At 31.8% G+C, this 27522-nt stretch overlaps 1 protein-coding gene across 1 annotated transcript; it reads right to left on the reverse strand.

The window, feature by feature from the left end:
* Positions 1-9822: 9822 nt before the first annotated feature.
* LOC132744644 (3-keto-steroid reductase/17-beta-hydroxysteroid dehydrogenase 7-like) lies at positions 9823-27366 on the reverse strand. Its single transcript, XM_060733404.1, is given in 12 exon segments — positions 9823-10547; positions 11205-11303; positions 12079-12135; positions 12954-13027; positions 13030-13057; positions 13710-13787; positions 14484-14547; positions 15511-15626; positions 16167-16281; positions 17318-17407; positions 17904-18107; positions 27221-27366. Coding segments are annotated over 12 exon segments (1167 nt in total). The 5' UTR covers positions 27262-27366; the 3' UTR covers positions 9823-10346.
* Positions 27367-27522: the final 156 nt, after the last annotated feature.

Consider the following 27522-nt stretch of genomic DNA (forward strand, 5'->3'; position numbering starts at 1 on the left):
TCCGTGAAATTAACAAGGCGGACAAAAGCCCTCCCGTAACAAAATATATATGTATGTTACATACCTGTGGGTTTTTTCAACGCACTTAAGATATTAAATTTGTAAAATATATATTTGCTGTTGTTTTCTATAATTTAAATTATTTTTACCATAATTATACTCAGTATAGAGGAGAAAAATAAAATGAGATGAAAAAAACTCAAACACCCCCTCCCCCATTTTTATGAGCTAGAACCACCTTTCATTCAGAATATACCTTTCAGAAATATTTAACGAGGTAATATTTTCACACGAATGTTGTTTAAAACAAAGTCACTTTCTAAAGTAATTGACTCATTACAAGGCACTTGGACTTTTAATTTTAGTAAATTTTAGCTTCTTTTCATCATTTAATACTCTATTAATCTAAATTTCTCATGTGAGTAATTCTTCATTTTTACGTGAATAAATATGCACTTACAGATTTTAGTACTTATTATTCAGATGTCAGTCAGAATTGTACTCAAGCTCATACAAACAATGGAAAACAAAAATATTCATGATTACAATTTTAATATGTGGAGTGCATTGAATTGAAAATGCAAACTATTCAATGTACAGATATTTATTTGCTGCGGGAGGGCTTTTGTACGCCCTGTTATTTTCACGGGAGGGCTTTTGTCCCCCCTGTCATTTTCACGGGAGGGCTTTTGTCCGCCCTATCAATTTCACGGGAGGGCTTTTGTCCGCCTTGTCACTTTCACGGGAGGGCTTTTGTCCACCTTGTCAATTTTGGACGGGAGGGCTTTTGTCCGGGAGGGCTTTTGTCCTACACTCCCTTTGGCACAACACAAAAGGTATTTCACAGGGCCAATGATAAAAAATAAAACATTATCACTTATTCAAATGCGAGCAATTGACACAGTGCTAGAACAGGCAGCATTTAGTAGATCCCTGGGTGTAATATGCCTTTAATAAAATTGCCCTTTTTTAGGATATAAACCACGTACATTTATGTGATATTAAATGGACGTGAAATTGTATAATTGAATCATCCTTAAATGTCTAAATCCATAGAGCTTTTGGGAGCTGCGTCCCCTTTACCTGCAAGGGGGCCCAATTGACCTCCAGTGAAAACATTTGTGCGTATATTTAAAATGACCCAGCTACGCCCCTGGCAATGTGTGTCAATAAGAAAATTTATAATATTTGTGTACACATTAACAAATGACAACAATCATTTTAATTATTCAAAGTCAAATTAAATGGAACTAAATCTATAAGTATTAAACCCCTTTACCTGATGTTTTATTTAATCTACTTGTTATTTGACTAAACAATTAGCATGGTCAATGAGGATCATTTATCAAAGGGGAGTAACTATGACTTGTGTAATTATTACAACAATAATGAAGTCATATATTAAGGTTTCTTTCTCCAGACTGCATAAATTCAAAATATTTGTTGATGTGACTCACTGTCTGATACAAAAGTCTTCATAACAAATATCTTAGATTTTGGCATTATAATTTTACACAAAGCTTAATTGATTGTCTTACTGAAGTATTTTAGTCTATAGAAACTTAGTGAGCCCAGGGTGGTCCAGGGGGTATCATGGTATGTCAGACTTACAGAACGTTTGTAGAGACCCACAAGGAGATGCTTCATGCAAAATACCTTGAAATTTTAGAGAAGAAGATTTTTTTTGAAATTTTTACTTTATTTGAGGACCATCATTCCTGTAAAAATTGGTCAAAATCCATCATGTGGTCTATAGTAGAGTTTTTTAATAAATTGAGGACAACAACAAATGACAGATGACAAAAGATAGACATACTGCTAACCAAAAGATCTGACACCTCTGAGCACTTTGTGCTCATGTGAGCTAGAAAGGGGGTATAACTCTGCAAATATGCTTAGCAGACAAAAAAGTACCAATATACATGTAGCATGAATCAACCTAAATTATCTAAGGAAAATCACAAAATGTAATAATTGTTCAAAAATCATATACATGTAACATAATAATAAAATAATAATGAGCTATTTTTATTTATTGTGTTCAATTGCGCCAATAAGACCTTCATATCCAGACATCTGCTTACTTGTAGATTCTTGCTTGGAATTAATTGAGATCTAACAGAACTTTATCATGCTTTACTTGAGCCGCATATAGACACAGACCTTACTCTTTGCATACATCGTACCATTTGCTTAAACTTTATTAATTTCGCTTAAGAAATCTATAACAATTTGGCTTCATGATTATTTGCACAGGTTAACAACTACCACAGCTATACTGACTCAGCTATCTAACCCCTTACACATTTATCTCACAGCTGTCTGTACTACTGAGTGAATGTGACATTCAGCCAAACTATACAGTATTGAAATTTGTTCAACAGAACAGGATTTAAATTGACTCTGAGCTATAAACCATGATATCATGTCGCCTGAAAGGGAACCATAATTATGTCACAGGTACTGCAAAATGATGGGACTCAAACCCAGGACCCTTAGAAATATTGTACCTCAGCTATTCGGCCACTTTTTCCGAAAAGTTCTTACCATGTATCAAAATCACATGTCATTTGTTTAATAAGGATTGATCCTTTGTTATGTCCTAATATTTAAAAATCATAATTATTATCTGTTATAATTAATGCACTATCAAACTTCACATGTGAAAATATTTAGTGTTCACTATACTGTGAGGGCTATGCACCTTCCTTTTAGGGAATCAAATTCAAATTAAGGCTAACAAATTCTATCCTTTTTAGCTTGTTAAGCTTATAATTGCTAACTAGTTAGGTCAGGTTTCACAAAATCTAAAGTAACATATAATCTTGTACTATTCTTGAGAATATTTAATATGTGGATTTATACCAAATTAATAAGCTGATCTTTAAAGCAGATCAAGCATTGTTATTTGTGTGCACAATTTATATTAGCTGAATGAACATACAGAAGATCCAAAAAAAGATCAAGGAATTCACTATTCAAGCAATATTAAGAAATAATTAATGACATTTTTGTTTCCTTGCATAATTCATATATGCAAATGAAAAACCAGGATCAGCTCTTTCATGTACAATGTACAAATTCTACATGTTTAACCGGTCCCATGTAAGCTGTATAGCTTCCTCAAATATCCCTCATATGACTGTGAGGGGTCAGCAAGCTAAACCACTTGGCTGCAGTCAGAGCCCCTGTTTTGCATTAAAATTACACATGTATGAAAAAGAAATACCAAAACCTCTTATATATGACCACTTGATAGACTATCTTTAATGCTTGCAAACACGGAAGACGGACAAAACCCCACCAGTTAAAACCCCACCACTCAAAATTTTATAGAGTGGACAAAACCCCACCACAAAATTTTATAGAGTGGGCAAAACCCCACCACTAAATTTTATAGAGTGGACAAAACCCCACCACTAAATTTTTCAGAGTGGACAAAACCCCACCACTTACCAATTATTGGGCAAGATTTGATGAATTAAAATATATATAATATATAGTACACATTTTCACATTTTATTTTTTAATTTCAATATAACATTTGTGTAATATAAGAGATTATACAAATAATTTACAAACTATTAAATCAACATCACAAAGAGTAGTCATTTATTTGAGACTGTGCTACATTTATGACTTTGAATTATCCATTATTTTTAGTTTCTTCAAATTCATTTCTTCAATTTATTTATATAAAAAATAAACTACTTACTATTAATCAAGAATGTAGCACATGTTCATCAATTAATGATTAAGAAATAGCACATTTTTATAGCACATTTCTAATTTATTCAGTTCAGTCAATTTTCCTTCATTGTACTTCATTGTACTTAGTTTAAGTGGATACTGTGGCTGATAGCCTGAAGAAACTCGGGTACAGTCTTCTCCTTATTGATGAGTTGTTCACACAATCTTTTGAGTTTCTGCTGATGCACAATTGTTTGTTTTTTAACATGTTTACAAGAAAGTTTTGTCCACTGAAGTGGTGGGGTTTTGTCCACTCTATAGAATTAAGTGGTGGGGTTTTGTCCACTCTATAAAATTTAGTGGTGGGGTTTTGTCCACTCTATAAAATTTTGAGTGGTGGGGTTTTAACTGGTGGGGTTTTGTCCTACATTCTGGTACATGTATTTTTTAAGTCCTGTATATACTTGTGGTTGAAAGTTGACAATAAATAGTTTTGGATAGGTTTATCAAAAGCAAAACAAGTTAAAGCAGCTGGCAAATTCATCCTACTTTTAATGAAAGCTCTAAAAAGTATTTAAAATTTTAAATGTGAAATGTTGTGAAGTGAACAATTTTTTTTTTACAAAATTTGCTTGCAATCCACATAAATTACCAAAAAGGAGATCAAAATAAGCAAAAATAGCCCTAGGACCTTGCACTGTGTTAGTAAGACAGTAAGATATATGGTGGTAAACACTGACATTAATTACTGCAAAATCCAGTCCTTAATCATAACATGAAAATTATCATTTGTATATGTACTTGAATTTAAAACATTTTTTCTTTTCTACATTTTTATCAAGTTTTATTTTCTTGAATATTTTGGCTCATCTGGAGGCATGCCGCTTTAAGAGCCAAAAGTATACTTTTATTAAAAAATAGTGGGCCTAATATTTATCTGGCTCGACTAAACCGACATAACAAGGGCTGCATGCTGGTGAATTCAAAATTATTTTTAGCTTGAGTATATGTAGAGAAGTGCTACTCACTCATGCATTGGCATCTGTACTATTCAGTTTTAGTGCAGCAATATAATTTGATATTTCATTTTTTTAACTTCAAATATTATATATGTTCCTTACCATCACTCACATAATATGGGACTCCAGTATTTTTCTCACTTAATAGAAAGGGACCTTAGATTTAGGTAAAAATTATTGCTAAAATTTCCACTTTGGGTAGAAAATCAGCTGGTGTACACAAGGAAAACTGCATTATTTCAAAGAAAAATTCAATTGGACTCTAGCATCAATATTCCCTAAAGCCTAGAATAAGTTACTCTATACATGTTTTTACTCTAAACATAACTTGAATTTACTTCTTTTTTCAGGGATACACTTCAATATAATCAAAGTCTCTTAGCCTTGGTGCTACAGAAATAAGTGTTGATTAATGAAAAAAATAAATATTTAAGCGAAACCTGATTCAAACTTTGTTGCTTTAATTTAATAAATATTAGACTGCTGCATTATCTTACTACCTGAACCATACTAGGGATAGTGGTTCACAAAATGTGTGTTTGATAATAACTTACTAATAAATATAAAGGGGGGGATTTCGGCCCTCTACCAACTTGGCACGGGTCAAATGGGCACAGGCCAACTCGGCCCACTTTGGAAAAAAAACATAACTTTTTCTGATAACTGCAAGCTGTTTCAAACTTTTTTCCTTGACATGTCAAAGTCAAACATTCAGTATCAGGCATAATTTCAGTTTCAAAGTCAAACCGGCAATCAAAAATAAACATGCATGAAACAATTTGCTGATCACTTATAAATTCAATATAACAATCTGGCACATAGTAAATATTTACAATTTCTCCAAGAAAATCGCCTGGCCTGTTTGTTATGTTTATCGAAATAATATGACGTGAATATTGATGATGTCATTTTGGAAATTATTTATGAATTGTGACGTCACTTTATTAAGTTGGTGCTTAAAACTTAACTATTCGCTATCTAATCTGTTCATAATTGAAAACGAATAAAATAACAAATAGACTTGTCAGGATATTAGATAAAATTGTTGGATTAAAGGCTAATAATTTATTGAAACAAGTCTGTTAAAATGGGGGGAGCTTATTTTTGATATCAGACAAGTGTTATCGAGCAGTTATCATCGCAGTTGCATGATAAAAATTAATATAATACAAATGTGTTAATTTCAAAATGATGCTTTTTGTTTGTAAAGTGATCTTCAATAAAAAAAGAAATATAAACTTGTTTACTTATTATCTAAAATATTTTTAAATGTTTGTTATTTATCTTGTATACATAAAACAACATGTAACGCATTTATCAACAGGCAATGTATTTTGCAATGTCACAAGGATGGATTGTAATGAATTCATATATCCCAAATCATTGAAAACTCTATTTCCAAAAATCAGGTACGTATATTAATATACGTACCTGCAAAAATGTAATAATAATTTAAGAAAACGACTTTCAACGTTTGTGAATAAGTCCATATATCAATAATATGGTTCCAACAACAGACAGTGATAAAACAAACCAATATATTAACACTGATAATCAGATTAATAAATTTTTAAATGGGCCGAGTTGACTATGGAGTTGATCCATGCCGAGTTGGAATAGGGCCGAGTATGTTAGGGCCGAGCCGACACTTATTCAAATCAAATACATATAATTAGACAATATATCAGTAAACTTAAGCAGCGGCTTAAACAAAATTAAGAAACGAAAGGTTGAGCTACCGCCCATTTCTTAAAACAGACGGGCCGAAACAGACTGACATGGCCTACAGTACCTGTAAGCATTAATAAAAACTAACATACTTTCATCGATGCTTGAAATAACCACATTCTAATATAAAATATCAAAACAAGCTTACCTCGATCAAAGCTCTTCGATTTTCCAGGATTTTCCATCAACTCGACATCGGGAACGAACGATGTCGAAAGACTGCCACTGATTTGGCCACACGATACGTTGTCACAGATAAATAAAAGTTGGTATCGTAGAAAATATCTCTATGCTCATGAATAAAAGGAAGAACTACACTTGGATTAATTAATGAGCTTCTAAACGAGGTTAACACACAATTGTACCAGAAAGTCTTACATTTCTCACGGCCCCGTCCGACAACTACCTGCGCATGCGCAGAACGTAAAGTCTTACGTTTCTCACGGGTCTGACAAAATTCACGCCACACCGGCTCTGGAAAAGTTTGTTTCCGTTTCCCGTCACTACGCAACATAAAGAAATATCGTTGCCATCATATACAACCGATAATAGTCTGTTTCGAAGCAAAAATGAACAAAAGTTGAGACGAAGCGTACAAACGGCAGCCATTTTATTTCTGGTTAACATTTGGTTAAAATTTAACCCACCTCCTATACGTGGGTTAATTTAACGAGAAATTTACGCTGGAACTTAAATTTAACCAAAATTTTATACAAATAAAAAATATAAACTGGTACTAAAATTACATTTGCAATTACAATAACATACAGAAATAAAAAAAAATCACACACACTGCACAGAGAAAGTTAATCAATATAGTGTATTTAATATACATGTAGTTGAGAAAACCATAACAAACATATCAGTTTAACAAATACAATATTTGTAAAAGAAAAAATATAAACAAATAACTTAACAAAGGAAAAAACACACATAACAATAATGCTAAAACTAATAATAAATAAGTTACAGTGATTTTTGTGGCTCAACTTTGGTTACATTAAGTTGAAGGTTAATTTCATTCATGCACATATATACATGATGAAAATATGTTGGTTTTATTTCTAAACAATATTGTCACGATTTTAGAAATTAAAAAACCTATGTTATAGTTTGTCTCTTTGGTAACAGTTTTTGTACAGTGACTGCGTCAAAAGTCAATTAGTTCTGACAAAAAATATCAGGCCGTGCATTTACAAAATAAAGGTCAGGATCAGGATCAAATACACCTGGTTCTATTTTCATTGTTTAATGAAACTAACATTTATCATATTAGGCCTTAATAATATGCTACATATACAGAATGTCAGAATGTATAAACAATCCTGGTTTGCAAAATAAACTAGAACTATCACTAAATGTGATTAATACCCCCACAAGACTGCTTCGGAAATGAGGATGTTACTAGTAACAGAATACCTTGTAAAAGAATTGAAATATAGAGTTATGGTTGTTGGCAATTAAAGATATTTGTGGTTCTTGTATGTTGCATTTCCTTTCAATGTGGTTGGCCATTGACGAAGTTTAATTGAATTACTCTGTAATAAGTCCAGAAAGACAAAGAAAAGGAACAAAGGGCAAAAACTCTATAAAAACTGAAGATAGAGTTATAGTTCTTGTGCACTGCACTTCCTCTTTTTGTGCTTGAACATTGTATGAAGTTGTTTTGAATTCCAACCAGTACGTTTTAAGTTATGCTCAGGACAAGGAAAAGTATCGAAGGGCAGTAACTCTGTATTTTGTCAAAATGGAGTTATGGCTCTTGTGCACTGTACTTCCTTTTAATGTCCTTGACGACTGTATGAAGTTGTACTGAATTCCAAACAGTAGTTTTCAAGTTATGCTCTGGACAAGGAAAAGTAACAAAGGGCAATAACTCTGTAATTAGTCAAGATGGAGTTATGGTTCTTGTGCACTGCACTTCCTCTCAATGTGCTTGACCATTGTATGAAGTTATATTGAATTCCAACCATTAGTCTTCAAGTTATGCTCCGGACAAAAAAGCAATGGAAAAGTAACAAAGGGCAATAACTCTGTAATTAGTCAAGCTGGAGTTATGGTTCTTGTGCACTGCACTTCCCCTTATTGTGCTTGACCATTGTATGAAGTTGTTTTGAATTCCAACCAGTAGTTTTCAAGTCATGCTCTGGACAAGGAAAATTAACAAAGGGCAGTAACTCTGTAATTAGTCAAGATGGAGTTATGGTTCTTGTGCACTGCACTTCCTCTCAATGTGCTTGACAATTGTATGAAGTTATATTGAATTCCAACCATTAGTCTTCAAGTTATGCTCCGGACAAAAAAGCAATGGAAAAGTAACAAAGGGCAATAACTCTGTAATTACTTTAAATAGAGTTATGGTTCTTGTGCACTGCACTTCCCCTTATTGTGTTTGACAATTGTGTGAAATTGTTTTGAATTCCAACCAGTAGTTTTCAAGTTATGCCCCGGACAAGGAAAAGTAACAAAGGGCAATAACTCTGTAATTAGTCAAGATAGAGTTATGTTTCTTGTGCACTGCACTTCCTCTCAATGTGCTTGACCATTGTATGTAGTTATATTAAATTCCAAACATTAGTCTTCAAGTTATGCTCCGGACAAGGTAAATGCAACGGACAAAAAAAAAAGCAATGGAAAAGCAACAAAGGGCAATAACTCTGTAATTACTTTAGATAGAGTTATGGTTCTTATACACTGCACTTCCCCTTATTGTGTTTGACAATTGTGTGAAGTTGTTTTGAATTCCAACCAGTAGTTTTCAAGTTATGCCCCGGACAAGGAAAAGTAACAAAGGGCAATAACTCTGTAATTAATCAAGATAGAGTTATGGTTCTTGTGCACTGCACTTCCTCTCAATGTGCTTGACCATTGTGTGTAGTTATATTGAGTGCCAAGCATTAGTCTTAAAGTTATGCTCCGGACAAGGAAAATGCAACGGACGTCTGGACTGACCGACCACCCGACCGACCGACCGACCACCGGGTGACTCCTATATACCCCCCCAAACTTCGTTTTTGGGGGTATAACAAAAACAACCTTTTGGATAAATTGATGAATTACAATACATAATAGAAGAAAAGAAGTATCAAAATAAGGATCAATTTAAGGACCAAGCTCAATATTTAGATCAACTGTTAAACATGTATATCTTGTAAAGTAACTGCTTCCCTAAAATTTCATAAACACGCTTTTTCAAGTCCACTTCTATGAAGTTAATATTAAAAGAAAATCTTTTAGATCAATGGAGATTTTTTCTGTTTTGAACTGTTTGATCCTGATCCTTGAATCATAGTGAACATGGGGTCAGAAGATTAAAATTTGTTGGTTTTATGTCTCAACTATATGGACTTTTTTAAACTAGCCCTGTTATAAACGGATCTAAACATTAGTTAACTGTTAAGGTGATACAGTCACTGCCACAGAATAAAATATAATTCATATACATATAATAATATGATAGCCTGCATAAAACCAAGTTATAAAATACGAAGGCACATAGTCGTGTGGTTTTGTCAGTATACATGTATATATATTATCAGATGATGAAAATAATGTTTATATAAATTTATTCTTAAATGAATTTTGAGAAAATTAACATTAAACAATATGTCTTTTTTTAATTGGAAACAAACATTTAAGTTATCTCTAACTGAATCCCTTAATAAAGACAGATAATCAAATGGTAAGACAAAACAATTAAATGATAAGAAAAACTGGTTTTACTTCTACATTATGGGGATTAAAATCAACAGACGGGCCTTTCTATGTCCTGCTGAAAAACATGATAAAAACCCTGATTTTTTAAAGAAATAATTTACTAGATATTTGAGCAGTCCACGGTCACTGTACTACCTAATACTTTGTATCTACAGCTATTCTACTCGTATAACACAAAAATGTCATCCTTCATCAATGAATTCCATTCTGGTACCCATTGTGTGCTTCGTTGTCAAGTTCATCCTCTGACCGAGCCTTGAACCCATTTCTCATCTCAGTCACATGACCTTGTGTTGTTATAGTCTTACTATTTCTATACATTAACTTGAATCCTTGATACAAGGTCTCCAGCTGGTTGTATAAATCATCAGCATCTTTTTCATCTATATTCAACTAAAATATTGGTAATTAATTTAAATTTTCCAAAAAAAAAGAAAAGGAAAACAGGTTCTGAGTAACAAGTTTATTTGAGGAAAAAAAATATGATGTGCTGTGGGTTCGAATCCCGACAGGGACTTTGGATTTTTTCATGTGAGGAAGCTATCCAGCTAGCTTACGGAACAACGGTTTTTCTACTCAGGTGCCCGTTCGTGCCTGGAATAATGCACGGAAGGGCACCTGAGGTCTTTCCTCCACTAGTAAAGCTGGAATGTCGCCATATGACCTATACTGTGTCGGTGTGACATAAAACCAAATCAAACAAACAAACATGTGAGAAAATGTTTAGAGATAAAAAGAATAAACACTATCATGGGGAAAGCTTGCAAATTCATAATAGAATTCTAAATATATATAAAAAAATACCCCAAAATGACATGATGTTTGTCTGTTTTAACAATGGTAACTTCTTGAGAGTATCATGAAATGTGATACAAAATTAACTGACAAAAAATTGCACCAGTGAATTAACAGTACATGTAAGCAGCCTGGCAGCTCAGTCAGTCAAGCTGTCAAATGATATTCAGAGGGTCAAAGGTTTGAGTTCCAGATTGTATTGTACATTTTTCTTGCATCAATAAGAATAAGTACTGGTAGAGTTTAAATGTATACCTTTTCTTCACCAACATATGGTCTACCAAGCACTGAACATAGACTGCAGTATTTTATCCTTGGATTTAAGCTTTCACATTTTTGCTTGGTTACATGAATCTGGAAATAATAAATTAAATCATGTCAGGTATTATAAAAAAAAACTATTTTCAGAATATTTTAACCAATCAAAAAGGCATTAAATGTTTTATTTGATAGATGGCATATTTCTTGCTATCAATATATTACCATAGTTTTTAGAGTGAATGGGCCATTTAGCTTAAATCAAGGAGAAAACATTTCTGTATTAAGGTATAGCACAAAATGAAGTCTTCATTCAAAAGTTGTTTAAGACAAAAGTGTGGTATAAAGAATTTTGTTTAGAATAAAAGAATTTTGTTACATAAAAAGTCTATTAAACAACATGTTATAATGGACAAAAACCTACTTAAATGACATGAAACTACCCAACATGATCCACAATATAAATATGATTAATAACAAGATTCACAATATAATAATCATTAACATGATCTACAATATAATTATTATCAATTAACCCCCATAAAACTCTTCAAAAATAATTGTTAATCTCTATGCCAACATTATAATGCCATGCCTGTCAGTGCACTTAAAAAACCCTTTGCTGCCTGAGACATTTCTAAGAAATACAAGAATTTACTAATCAACAAAAGATAAATACTTATTTTTCACTTGAAGTAGAAAAAAGAATGTAGTACATTAAAAATTCAAGCATTTTCTGGAAGAAAATAAACAATTATAAGATAAAGAAAAACATGACTTTGTATCCTAAATATGAGTCTTAAGATTCATCATTCATAGATGTTAGCAGAGAAAGTTTAAATATATGTTAGTGCAAGGAGATCATATTTACCAGAGCTTCTGCTGCATTGTAAGCACTACATGTTAAGGATCCCACAAATAGCCGCATCTGAAAATAAATGTACATTTTATAATGATTTCATCCTAAAACTCACACACTCATAGCCTCTATTTTTCAATTGAATTAGGAATTATTCTACCCTGAACAGAGGCAATGAACTGAGTATCAGTTTGTAGTTCAGTGCTTTAAAATTTCTTTGGTAACTTTAAAACTTATGTAAAATTCCTAGAATTATTCTTTTTATACTCAATCTTTATATTTGCCAAGGAAAGAACTTCAGGATTTAGATTATTGAAACTAAATAATTTCACAGTTTATATATTTTGCAATAATATTCCCCCTTACATATAGCTCTATACACTTAAAATAAAAAAGATCAAGCCAGTAAGAGCTTTAAAGTTGTTGTTATTTGTTTCTTTTTATGTTGATTATAACATATATTTGGTTACATCTCGGTGGTTATTTTTTCCAAACACCAATTTTCTGGATAATTTACCAGTAACTGCCAATATTTCTCTACAAATGGCCAACTACATATCCTCAGTGAGAGACAAATGACCATTAGAACAAGTCAATCAGTCAATTATCATGAACAAATTTTCTTCTTGTCCAAAGGATCGGACCAGAAACCCCTAGATTACAAATCCCATGCCCTCCATACTGAGCAAAATGCAAGTTTCTCATTCATGTCAATTAGCCATCTACCTATAGTTTCAACAAAACTGACTTTTTTAAATTTTCAACTCATTCAATTAATGTTTTAAGAAAAAGAAATTGCATCAGAAAAGCCAAGTAAACACAAGGTTACTCCCATATTTCCTTTACAAGCTTGATAAGGCTATTAATGTAATTATAAATGTACGTACAAAGAAGATGAACGGCATCACAAGGAACCACACCCATGCAGGAAGTATACCTAACGTCAAATTAGACATAACCAGGCTGGACAGGTGGTCACTGAATATATGCCCTGTAAATTAAACAATGAATAATCATTAGTGAATCTTATATATACTTGGACTTGAGTGAACTCTCACAGACTAAATATTAAAGGAATATTATGCTCATTTTTTCATTGTCAAGTTGAGCTAAATTTACTAAACATGTATATATTTCAAAATATTGACTGTTAAATTAGTGATTGTACTAACAGTTGATATTGCAAAATGTTTATGACAAATTATAGATTTGCCTAAAATATAAGACTGTCCCACCTTTTTAATAAACGGAAACATTAGAGTTAATTTTTTTTCAAATGTTATTATATAATACTGCAATTTTGTAACATCACTTTTCATTGGATAATCATGATGTTCATATTACCTATATTAACTTCTGCTGACAATTTATGTCATAATTTCTTCTTTTTTCATACAAAAAGATGCTGTTTATAAATTGTTATATTAAGATTTTTATATTTGCCATATAGACAGTATTTTTACAATACAACCTTCACCTACTAGCTTGAGTAATATAAAAAAAAAATATGCAAACAACCACTTCAGTAGGGTCAAAAAAATCTTTAAAGTAACTAATATTATATATAGTGTATTGATCACTTGAGAAATTAAGTTTTGTTTGATAAGGAAACCCTGAAAGAGAATAATTCATGTATGGAATACCTTTTTATTGAGTCTATCATTGAATGCCACACTGACAACATCTGTTGCATACTTTGATGAACTGTAGGGTTTCTCTCCCTGAAATGATTATCTCAAAATGTTATAATTTATTATTAATCTCAAAATGTTATAAATTATTATTAATCTCAAAATGTTATAAATTATCATTAATCTCAAAATGTTATAAATTATCATTAATCTCAAAATGTTATAAACTATTTTTTATCTTAAAATGTTTCAAATTATTATCATACAATTAAAATACAGTATCATGTAGCAACAGCTTTAATCAAAGGAGTCCCAAATCCACCACTGATTCATGCTAAGTTTAACGTAAACTGTTAATTTGCCCTTCTATACAGTAAAAATGTACTAATACATGTATAATGATTTTAATGAGCCTTATCACATTTACAATTCAATGACAGTAAAAGTATGCAAATATAGCCTTTTTTTTCTGCCAGCACCAGATTGGAAAGTATGATGTTGAAAATAATAATAAATCTTTCAATCTCTGGCAACTTTTCAAAAATAAATCAAGGATAATCATGAAACAATGGCTTCTGATGAATAACAAGGGAAAATTTGACAGCAGTTTTTTACTACATTCTAGGTGTACTGATAACAAAACAAGAGCCTGCAAGGGTAATGTAGGAATTCACAAAAATGAAGATTTCATTCAAAATCCACATCAAATACAAAGTTATCGATCTAAGATTCTGAATATCAATTGTAGATCTGAAGTCATTTATAAGTGAAGTTTCAAGTAAATACCTTGGGTAGTTGTAAAGTTAATCTTATAATGTATTTTGTCAGTGCTTGTGGATATTCGGAATATCTTAGTTTAAACAATATTTTATTTATAAACATTTATACACTTACATGACAATTAACAAATAATAAATAGTGCAGATTGAGTAGGAAGCATGAAAAGCTTTTTTAGACACTCTTTCTGTAATATCTTGCAAGCAAAACTTTCATCTGTTATTTTTGTGTCGCCTTAAAAAGGCGACATATAGGGGTTACTTTTGGTATGCATGCTTCTTTCAATAACCCTAGTGCAGTGCACAAGGACCAGTACTCTGCACTTCTTAATCTTTGAGTTATTGCCCTTTGTTAATTTTCATACTTTAATTTTGTCCGGGGCCATTTCTCTTCAACTATAAAAGCTATGGACTTGAACTTCATAGGATGATAGATCTCATTAAGAAGAAGTGCAAAGTGCATATTAAAGAAACCGGTACTCTGCACTTTTTATTTCTTAAGTTATTGTCCTTTGCTAATTTTCATACTTTATTTTTTGTCCTGGCCATTTCTCCTAAAGTTTAAAAGCTATGATCTTTTGGAAACTTTCATAGGGGATGGATAGATTTATTTGATTAAAAAAGTGCAGGCAAAGAAAAAACTGCTTGCCCCTTCTTATATTTTTGAGTTAATTTCCCCTTTTTCATTTTCCCTGTCCTTTGGCCATTTCTTCCCAAAAATATATTGTTCGTAAGACAACATATCCAACTCGTGGAGTTCTAGTATAAGTTTTAAAAGGACTTAATTCCGTAAGAATCAAAATTAAGTTAAGGGCCTTTGACAGTGACTTAAATAATAAATAAGGACATTTTGACTTCATACATATCTCAAAGGAATAATCCATGAATACTGAACTATTTTTCACCCCTCTCATCATTTACATATATTTTTATCACTCTCAGTATTTAACAAATCTCTCACTTTGTAACAATAACAAATTTTCCAAAACTAAAACATTACATTAAGAAAAGATATTAAGTTCATACTATAACTTTACCCATTTCTATGTTGTATATCTGTGTAGCTAAAGTCATCAGAATTAGCATTCTGTGATGATGTCCATATAATTTGTGTTTCCTGAGCTTTGCCTAAACAATCCTCCAGTTCTCTTACCTACAAACATTTTAAAATTGACACATTTATCTTTTATTTTGTATAATAAATTTAACCTGCTGTGCATTGTTATATCAAATAATTTCGATATAAAAGTGTTATAATTGAACAGTCAGCAGTATCTGTCTTGACTAAATGGATAAGCAAGCTGGCCAAGCTAGCATTAAAATGTGGTAGCAAAGACAGGTTGTCACCTCAGTGCAGTAACAGGTTAACTCCTCATATAATCTAATAGGAGTGAACTAATTATTGCACTGAGGTGACAACTTGTGTTTATAAAAGAAAACTTGTAACATTGGAAGTTTTAAGTATTTTACATGTTTTTCAGGACATGCTATGAGTTTTAAGTCACACCAACTAGAGGTTTAATTGATTTGGCAAAGAAAGACCTTGGGTGCTTACATAATTTGAAGCCCCAAGTACAATTAAACCATCCACCTTCCATAAATTAGGTTTTTTGTATTAAAATTGATATTAGCTAAATCTGTTTATCATTAATACAAGGAAATGTTCTGAAAATGAGACGATACAAAAATTTACCATAACAAAATGTCCGAAGAGATTTGTAGCAAATATTTCTTGAAGACCTTCTGGTGTTGCCTCATTGATATGGTTCAGTACTCCCCAGCCAGTACTCAATATTCGTACACCTTCACTGAATACAACATCAACAAAAATCACAACAAATTACAAAAATAAGTAAGAAGAAATATCTTTAAAAAAGATACTCAGACGAGGTAAAACACTGCTTTTACTTGTCTTTAGGTATGCACGTGTTTTTCTAGGATCATGGACGTTATTGGTAGTCTCGTCATTTTAGAATCTCATTTATAACTTGGTAAATTCTAAAGTTGAATAAGATATTCACTTTAGAATTAATGAAAAATTCTAAAGCAGTGTAAAATATTTATTGGGAGGAAGTTCAGACACAGATCTAAAATGTCTGAGCAATTTAACAAGAAAGTTTGTTTCCGATACTCCTTTATATTATTTTATAATTTGGACCTGTATACATTTCAGAAAGATCCTTTAGATAATTATACTAATTTTAGAATGGCCAATGAGATTCCAGGATTTCAGTTGTAATTTTAAGATGACTGATAAAAATCCTTCTGATATTCAGTTCTTCCCTGTAAATTTTACAACCATATTTTTAAATATGTAATCAGCCATGTGAATTACAACAACTGAACATTATCACCTGAAGAGGTTTTTTTATGGTTGGGTTTTATATCACACCAACACAGTATAGGTCATTTGGCAACTTCCAGCTTAATTGGTGGAGAAGACCACAATATTGCCCCTGTGTGCATTAATTCAGACACAAACAGAGAACTGAGTAGAACCACCAATATTTCATTAGCTAGCTGGATTACTTTCTCACATATAATAATCTGGAGCCACCCAGGCAGCACTGAAAACTACAGCAGTTAGAGGCAAGTGGTTTTGAAGTCAACCACCTTAACCACTGGACAACGGACACTCCCTTTACTGGAAGTAAAGTATCCAAGATGTCTTCACTTAACTTTGTCAAACTGCACATACTGTGATAGGCTGTCAAAAAAGTAAATATTCAAAAACTCAAATATATTTTATCTTTTTAGTAGATAACTAGCTCACCATTTTTATTAACATTCTAAAATACTTGAAATAAAGACTTTCTTTAACTAAGCAATAGGAAAATCACTTACCTTGAAAATATAGCTATAATTTTAGACCAATTTATACTGGAAACTTTCATTATTCCTGCATTCAAGTATATATAATCAAGTCTTGTAAACCTGAAATACAACAGTGAAATACATTCATGATTTTAAAAAAAAAAACAATGTGGGAAATATTGTGATATTTATTTCTATGAAGTTATTCATTGTGGTGTTGTTGGTTTTATATTAATATCTATCTTAATATGCCCTTTAATATCATTCAAAAGTATAAAGTGTTCATATTTTCATGAAGATCTCAGGTCCCTTTAACATATAAATCAAGGTCTTGTGTGCATCAATTAAACACTAAAAGGTATCATGTTCGAAAAAAAATATGTTCTTGATTCACTGAAGATAATGTTAGCTTTTTACTTTGTTGAAATATAATCTGGGCACTTTAAGTCTTCCAAAAATCACCAGTAAAGCTGAAATGTTGCCATATTACCTTTTCAGTGTAAGTTTGACTTAAAAGTTAATCCAAAAAGAAAATGAATTTTAAAAAAAGCTGCACAAAAGAATTTCTTGTCGAAAAAAAATTCAATTTACAGTCGTGTAATATGACATATTATACTTGTTCCTTATTTCCTCTGAAGCCCTAATAACTGACTGGACAGAACTTGTATCAACTATGACGATGGATATATCTGAATCAGGATGACGTCTCAGAAGTCTTGTTCTGGCATTCTCTGCACGACCCTTGTTGCGACATGCCAGACACACATGTATACATTCATGCTCCGACAGCAAACGGTCTGCAACTGATAATCCAACTCCACTGAAATAAAAAAAAAAAATGATTTTTTATTTCTTCATTTCTTTTACCTTCTTCTTTCTTTTACCTTCTTCTCTAATGTTCTAAATGGGTCACCTTACATAAAAACTGCTAAATCTATACCAATGAAAGAAAAAATTGTGATTTTTTTTTTCTACCATTTTTATTTTTTCACACAAAAAAAACCACACCAAAAGCCTTTAAACGGACTCAATTGCCTTTTTGACCATGACAGGACTGTAACTATTTTTTTTTATTTGATGTAAGTCTATACCAATAACTTGAATGTAATTTTTCTAGGGAAAAAAAATGCTGTAGTCGTGACTGATATTTTCACTGACTAATAACAAAACTAAAATTTTTTAATGATGAAAAATACACTGACAGAATTAAGGGCATATACCTATTTTCAGCCCAATAATTCAATGAACTTATACAATGTAAAAATTTCCAATATTTTGACCTTGACAATAATTTTGAGACATGACTAGTTTTGATCAAAGTAAATTTTTATATGGTTTTCAAAAAACCCGTTTTTCCCTTTTTTAAATTTATCTAAAAAGTAAAAAATGAATGTAATTGCTTTTTTTCTTTGTTAAAAATTTTCTCCCGTAAGACTTTTTCTGAAAAAATTTAAAAGACAAAAATTTGTTTTCAAAAATAAATTTTTAAAAAAATTTTTTTTTTAGCCCCAAAATAATTTTTATATTAAATCAAATTAAAAAAAAACGGGTTTACCTTGAACCCTTTTTCACTTTTCAAAAATTTCTGCTGCATGGGTCATGTAAACATTAGGACATGTATTTAAAATTATTATGACGGTAAGTAATAGTGCTCAGATCATCAATCCTATATACTGTTACATTATTTTATGGAATTTCAGGTATTCTTCCATTTTGTGAAACATTAAAAATAAACATTCAAATGAAATTTATTCAAGTTATCGATTAAAAAGTGATTGACTTTTCCTAAAACCAGTATGAAGCCAGTCTCAGAGTACATGTAAAACTGCACATCTATTTTACAAGATTCTAGCCTCATGCTACCCTGATGCTAGAATCTTGTATTATTTCATCAGGCTAGCATCTTGTAGTAATAGATGGCAGAGAAAAAATTTTTCATGTACCTAATTTAAGGGAAGGGAAAAGGGGTTTAAATAGATAAAAATGTATATAATTTCATCAATTTAATTGATCGGGAATGTGACATTTTGGGTATATTTAGGGAGAACCCAAAATTTTGCATCATGATTTAAAAGTAAACCATTTAATGTTTAAAAGAGTCGGGGTCAAAATTAACCCAAAAAGATGTTCCCGTATTTTGATTTTTTCAAAGGGGATCAATTTTTAAATAAAGAATACGTTAAAAAAAAAATAAACTTTTAAAAAAAATATTGGGTAACATTTAACCCCGGTGCTCCATTTTGGGAAGCTGGCCCAAATGACCTAATAATAATTAAAACAAAAATACATTTAATTAAAATTATAAATTTACTTTAAGGGGAAAGCAGGGGGAAAATAAAACTTTGGGGGTTTGAAATTTTGCTTTTTTTCTTTTTTAAATTCAAACAGGTTTTAAGTGTTTAAAAAAAAATTTAGTACCAAAAAGGGCGGATTCAGTTTTAAAAAAATACTTTTTAACCTTTTATTACAATTAAAAACATCACATAAATGCTAATTTTTTAAAAGGTAAATTTGGTTAAATATTAAATATTTTAAAAAGATTGGCATAATTTTTTAAAAGGGGGAACCAAAATTTATAATAAAGAAAAATTTATGATACAATAAAAGGAAAAATACCTTTAAATTTTTAAATTTTAAAATTTCTCCCTGGGGGTTGGTTTAAGATTTAACCAAAAGGGATAACGGTAATTTTTTAAAAAATATTATAAAATTTTCCCTTTTGGCCTTGGGAGTATTTGTTATCATAGTAAAAAAACAATTTTAAAAAACATTGTTATGGTCATTTTAAGGTTAAATTTTTCGGGCTTATAGCCCTTTTCAAAATAAAAACTTTACAACGGGGTAAAAAACTCTAGGGGTTCATCAGAAAATTTTTTTATATTTAAGGTTTTTTGCTTTAAAGAAAACATATTTAAGACATCAGTTTAAAATTAAAATGGGCTTGTCTAAATTTTTTTCCCTTTTTAAAAACCCAAAAAATTCAAAGTTTTAGGAAAAATAACTGACAAATAAGCACGGCTTAAAAAAATAGAGGGAAATTTAAAAAATTTAAATTGACCCCTGTATTTTTCTGGTTGGGGGATAACTTTGGCCGGGTTGGGTAAACCGGGCTTTTTTAATTAAATAGAAATTATTCCCAATTTTTAAAAACTTTAACCAAACTCCCCCCATGCTCATTACATTTGGGAATTCCCAAGGGCTGGAAATTTGTCCAAATTTTGGGAAAATAATTAAAATAAAAACAAAAGACTTTAATGTTTGTTTCAAAAAATGCCCTATAAAAAGGGAGGGTATCCCATTGTTGGCGCAGTGAGGGAGATTTTTCATTTTTGGGGGCCCCGGACAGGGTATGTTTTTATATTACGAGCTACCGGGAAAAAAAGACGACGTTTTGTATAATTTTGTAATGAAAACCCGACTCACTTTGTTTTTAGACTGTAAAAAGGGGATTAAAAAATTGAATCTTTTAAATGGAATGGATGAATCTATTTAAAAATCCTTTTATATGTTAATGTGTAGGTTTAAAACCCAAAAATAAAATTTTTTAAATCACTCTGTTAAACTAAGGGGGGGGAAAAATTTTGAAACACTTATTCTTTTCCCAAATATTTGTTATTAAAGTTAATTAAAAAGATTATGCAAAATTTTTTTTACGTTAAAAAAGATTTAAAGTTACAAAAATTTTTCATAAAATGTTTTTCATAGATAATTTAAAACAAAGATCCAAAATTTTGGGTAAACAAATTTTTTATTTGACATAAATGAACAGCAATGAAATAAATAAAATGTCTAAACATGTTATTTACGTTTTAACTTGCTCATTTAAGAAGAAAAACAGAGAGCCGGAATTATCTACTCGCGGGCGGTTAAAAATATCATTTTTACGTACCTCTCCCAGGCCTCTCAAAATTACCCATTATGTTTCTAAATATACCTTTTATGGTGATACCGGAAAATCGAAGAGCTGAAGTTTATTATGGTGCAAGATCATCAGAATACGTAAACAAATAAATGAAATATGCCCCCAAAACACTGATTTTCGGCCGACTTTATCTCCCAAACCAGTATATGTTGTTTTTTTTTCTAGCATGGAATTATATGTATGATTATACTGAATCATTTTTCCATTTAATATTTCACTTTGATCCAAAACTAGACCAAACAATACTTAATTGATATTGCATGCCATTTAGGCCAATTCCCAAGAGCTAAGGTTTAGAGTTGTCAAAAACTGTTGAAAGTTATACCTAATATAGCTTATTACAGTAAAGGGAGTATTCTCCAGAAGTTATCTTTCTGAAAACTTTTGCCTGAAAGTCTCAAAGAGGTTGCTCATTCATATTATAAATGTAGTATTATTCTTCTTTCTTATGAGAAGGAAGACCTATATTTGATGAAATTCACTGAGACGTGATAATATTAACTTCACCAAAAAACCAAAGCATTCAGAATGTATATGGATTGTGCCATTGTGTTCTATGGACAGCGTCATTTTGATATCAGGAAGTTTTATACATTCAGTTTAGAGGTGAACACAGATACAGTAGCAGCAGACAACAGAAAACAGTTTAACTGAAAGAAGCAAAGTTTAGGGAAAAAAAAGGCAAATATATTATTACTCATCACACATTGTATCTGACCTATAATATAAATGTCATTTAGCGAGTTTTAGTTATTTCTTTGCTTTCTGTAAATACATAGTGTTCCCCTTAAAATCTGACTAGTCCATTTGTTTATTGCATCAAAAAAGGCATTGTTTTGGTCTTTTTCACAGTTAAATTGTCCAGTCAGTTATAGTCCGTTTCAAGTCAAAGGAAACTACATCGGCTTGATGCTGTTTATCAGTTTAACAAATTCAATCCTTATCCATTTTAAATTGACTGTTGATTAAGTAATAGTTAGTGTTAAACAACCATTATTGCACATTTTACACAATTCATTATCAATCTCTCACAAGTCAACATCATTTATGTACATGTCTTACATACATATGAACTCTCCCACTTTTAGCGGGAGACTCCCACTTTTAGCGGCAGACTCCCACTTTCTGCAGCCACATGTTCAAAGATTTTTCTTAAAATTAGGGGTATTTTCACAAATTAAAGAAATCTCCCTCTTTTTGATGTCAGAACTTTCTTCTTTGTTTAATATTGCAAATTCTAAAATCTCACTCTTTTTGAAGAAAAATCTCCCACTTAATCATTGAAAAAAAGTTCACATGTATGGTCTTACAAACTTATTATCAGCAGCAATGTTTCCTACGATTTTGTTTCTGACTCAGAGAACTCAACTAAGTTGTTAATATTGTAAGTTATAAATCTTTAAAGATATAATTATGTAAAAAAAAAAATCCAAATTCTATACCTGGAGCCCTGTTTATAAAATTATAACCATACAGTCCAACCCCACTTATTCGAAGTGCCTGGGACTGAAAATTTACTTCGAATAATCGATCAGGGTTCGAATAATCGAAATCAGAATATTGTGATAAGACGAAAAACTACTCCACTTTGACCAATAGCAAAGCTACCGTTTACAACACTAATACTTCCTGCAATCAATTGAGAAAAATAAATATTAAAGAAAAGATGCTTAAAAATTATATTTTGGTCATTGAAGACATAAATACTTGCATTTTATTCTACATTATGTATCATATTATTGTTTCATGCAAAGCCTTGATAATGGCCGTGTACTCACTATGGTATTTACAGCTAAATTTTGGTATTTTCGATTAGGGTAATGGGCTCTCATGTAGCGTTACAATCAATGAACAAGGGTGCCATAGTCACAAAATACGCCAGTTAACGAAAGCTTTAGATGGAGATGGGGGCATTATGGATAAGTTTTTATTCTTGGCACTGTGTTGTTAAATGAACCTTAAAACAAATCAGTAGGGAAGATATGCACAGGATGTGTGACCTTGACCTTGGTCGCAGGGACCTGAATTTTATGCACGGCACTCAGCCTCACAATGATGAACATTTGTGCCAAATTATATTGAAATCCCTCTATGCATGTAGAAGTTTTGCTCCAGACAAGCGTTTTTCTATGAGCTCTAACTGTGACCTTCACCTTTGACCTAGAGACTTGGTTCATGTGCAGGGCACTACGTCTCATGGTGGTGAACAATTCTATAAAGTAACATTAAAATTCCTCCATGCATGTAGAAAATATGCTCCGGACAACATCTGGATATTTAATCATCTCCAGTGACCTTGACCTTGCAAATATTAACCTAAATTAAATGTGTCACACCTGTAGTCATGATAGTTACCATTTGTGCTACAATCCATCAATAAATGATGACTAAATGGTCCCTATACACATCTTCAAATTTTTATCTGAACTTTGACCTCTATGTGTGACCTTGACCTTGGCCGCAAGGACCTGAATCTTGCGCGCGACACTCCGCCTCACAATGGTGAACATTTGTGCCAAGTAATATTGAAATCCCTCTATACATGTGGAAGTTTTGCTCCGGACAAGCATTTTTCAATGAGCTCTAAGTGTGACCTTGACCTTTGACCTAGAGACCTGGTTCATGTGCGCGACACTGCTCCTCATAGTGGTGAACATTTCTATGAAGTTTCATGAAAATCCCTCCATACATGTAGGAGAGCTGAACTGATATTTACTTGAAAATTAAAATATAATTAAATTTCTATGAGAAAGTATTTACATTTGATAAGGTAATTACTGTATGATCTTTATGAACAAATACCAAGTCTACAGAACACCATAGTTATCACAGTTAAGAATCTTGACCAATGAATGAAACATGTGTAAATAAATGTTACATTCTTTAGAACATACTCAAGTCCAAGAAAGAGGATTATTTTATGCCCTTTGATTAAATTCTATTTTTAGAATTGAAAGTGAAAGTAGATCAAGGGGAGTAATTGTGTAAGTCATTTATGAACAAAGTAATAACTTTGTTGTCGCCCTTTGATTAAATTCTATTTACAAAATCTGGATATTTCATCATCTTTAGTGACCTTGACCTTGTATATATTGACCTAAATTATATGTATCACAGCCATAGTCTAGATAATGACCATTTGTGTTACAATCCCTCAATAAATGATGACTAAATGGTCCATATACACAGCTTCATATTTTTATCTGAACTTTGACCTCTATGTGTGACCTTGTCCTTGGCCGCAAGGACCTGGGGGCCGTTTTATCAACGTGTCGTAGTCTACGACAATTTTTTGTCGGTGTCATACGTCTGCGACAATGTCGTACGACCGTTTTATGAAACGTGTCGCAGACGTTGTGTTTCTGCGACGTCGCAGCCTTTGTCGTAGACAAAATTTACGCGAGACACAGTCTAGCCAGTGCGCGCTTTGACGTCACATATGAAATCAAAGTACTAAAAGTATTGATGTAATTTACATGAATATTATCAAACGGATAAATTGACATGATTATTATAAAACGGATAAATATTTTAATGTCATTCAAAGAACATTTTAGTGAGAAATACAGCATATTATATTTTCTGCACTCGATTCACCCCTTAAAATATTATGTCACGCTATGGACAGTCCCGACATTTAGGGTGGAACCTGAATGCTAAAGAAAAACAATTGAAATATGTTTTCTTTTTATTCTGAAAAAGTTATTTAATAAAAATAATGTGCTGAGCATGCAGTGATTGCCAGTCTTGACGTCACAGAAACCTCGTACGACAGCCCCAACCCTGTCGTAGAGCTGTGACATTTTCTACGACGTCGTAGGCTACGACAAACGTTCATAAAACGGTTTTAACGTTCTGCGACATGTCTGCGACAAAAAACTAGCCTACGACATGTCGTAGAGCGTTGATAAAACGGCCCCCTGAATCTTGCACGCGACACTCCGCCTCACAATGGTGAACATTTGTGCCAAGTAATATTGAAATCCCTCTATACATGTGGAAGTTTTGCTCCGGACAACCATTTTTCAATGAGCTCTAAGTGTGACCTTGACCTTTGACCTAGAGACCTGGTTCATGTGCGCGACACTGCTCCTCATAGTGGTGAACATTTCTATGAAGTTTCATTAAAATCCCTCCATACATGTAGGAGATATGCTCTGGACAAAATTGGACGCCGCCCGCCCGCCAGGGGCGTTCCCATAATACGTCCCGTTTTTCAAACGGGCGTATAAAAACATGTTTTGGATGTTTTGACAAATTCACATATGATATAGATTACATGTATGAAAATTATTGCTGTCATCTTCAAGCAATAACAGTAACAACATCGGACACAGTGCATTGCTTTTCATTTTTGGTAATTAAAGTTGATTAAAGAACGCACAAAGTGTAATTATCATGATTGTCTAAATACACTCATGACTGTTGATATTTTTTCACAAGTCTACTGGTCAGCGAGTGGATCTATGCCAATTAGTCTGGCTTCGAATAATAATTAGTCTGGCTTAGAATAATAGGTGTGAAATTCTTTCATAATTGTATAATCGGGACAAAAATTTTACTAAGAAAAATATGAGGTATTCGAATAATGCATTTCGAATAATATGCTTGTATTAATATTGATTTATCTAGAGATAAAAACGGGACCCCTGACCTACTTCGAATAATGCCGGGTATTCGAATTTAAAAAGAATTGTCGAATAACCGGCGTCGGACTGTATATTGCCCCCTTAGAGAAGGAATTTTGGTACAAAGCTAAAATTGTGTAACATACATATTCCAAATAAATTAATCATAACTTATATTGCTCTTACACTTGGAAAAAGTTCATCATCTACATCTACATGTTACTCCCGAACAATCAATTCTGACTTTGACTGGGGGCATCTGTCATAGTAATAATTTAAGCAAAATCTGACATAACAATCACACACCGAACACACAGTACTATAGATCTACACTACAGTACTCATGACTGTATTTAGCCAAAGAGACTTCAGCGAACAGGTTTTATAGTACTGCTTGACCTTTTACTGTCGCACAATGTCAAAATAAAAGCGACATATTAACCCAGAACTAAACTGTATTATGACAATTGATATTGATCTAATCATTTATATACGGTGCATAGAAAAACCGGAAAGCACCGGATAGCACCGAAAAACCGGATAGCACTCAAATTTCTCATAAAAACATATGAAAACTTTATTTTATCGGTTTGAAAGTGTAACCAATCGATTTATTAGATCAAAATCTGTCAGACAAGTCATTTTTATAAATATTGATTGATAATTATTACGAGTATTTAGGAAAATAGATATATCAAGTACTTTCCGGTCCTGTTAACTTTACCGAATAGAAATATAGTTACTCAAAGCAATACATGAAAACTTTATTTTCTTGGTTGAAAGTGTTTCCAATTGTTTTATTAGGTCAAAATCTTCCAGACAACACGTTTTTATAATTATATTATAATTATTATTACGATTATTTAGGAAAATAGATATATCGGGTGCTTTCCGGTCCTGTTAATTAAGTACGGAATAGCAATATAATATTTCTCAAAAAAAAATCACATGAAATCTTTGTTTTATTGTTTTGTATTGTAAGTGTTACCAATCGATTTATTAGGTCAAAATAGATATATCGAGTGCTTTCTGGTCCTGTTAAGTTACATATACTTTATCGAATAGCAATGTCATTTCTCAAAGTAGATCTAATACATGAAAACTTAATTTTTTTAGTTTGAAAGTGTTTCCAATTGATTTATTAGACAACACGTTTTTATAATTATATTATGATTAATATTACGAGTATTTCGGAAAATAGATATATCGAGTGCTTTCTGGTCCTGCTAAGATAAATGCGGTACCCGATAAATGAACATTACCGAATAGCAATAAAGTTTCTCAAAGTAATACATGAAAACCTTATTTTTTCAATCGATTTGTTAGGTCAAAAACTTTATATATTTAGATAAGTCTAAATAATTTTGCATAATTCACACTTACGAATTTGCACCAGTAATAACCGCAACCTTTTTATCCATCATTATATAAAATATTTATTGCTTTAATTTACTTGAATCTTAGCGAAGAGCAATAAAGAGATTTAGAAAAAATTCTCCCAACAACAACTTCACAACTTTGACAGTTCCCGCAACGGTGACGCAGTAACTATTGCCTCGGAAATAAAATCGTTACTGTAGTGGGTAAAATGCTACTAAATTTTTATTTAAAAAAAATGAACTGTTTTTCAATATCTAAAATGGTAATCTTTTTATATATATGTATATAATTATAATTTCTTTGCT

This window comes from Ruditapes philippinarum, unplaced genomic scaffold (assembly GCF_026571515.1).
Source record: "Ruditapes philippinarum isolate M1 unplaced genomic scaffold, ASM2657151v2 ctg7275_1_1_1_1, whole genome shotgun sequence".
NCBI classification, from domain to species: domain Eukaryota; kingdom Metazoa; phylum Mollusca; class Bivalvia; order Venerida; family Veneridae; genus Ruditapes; species Ruditapes philippinarum.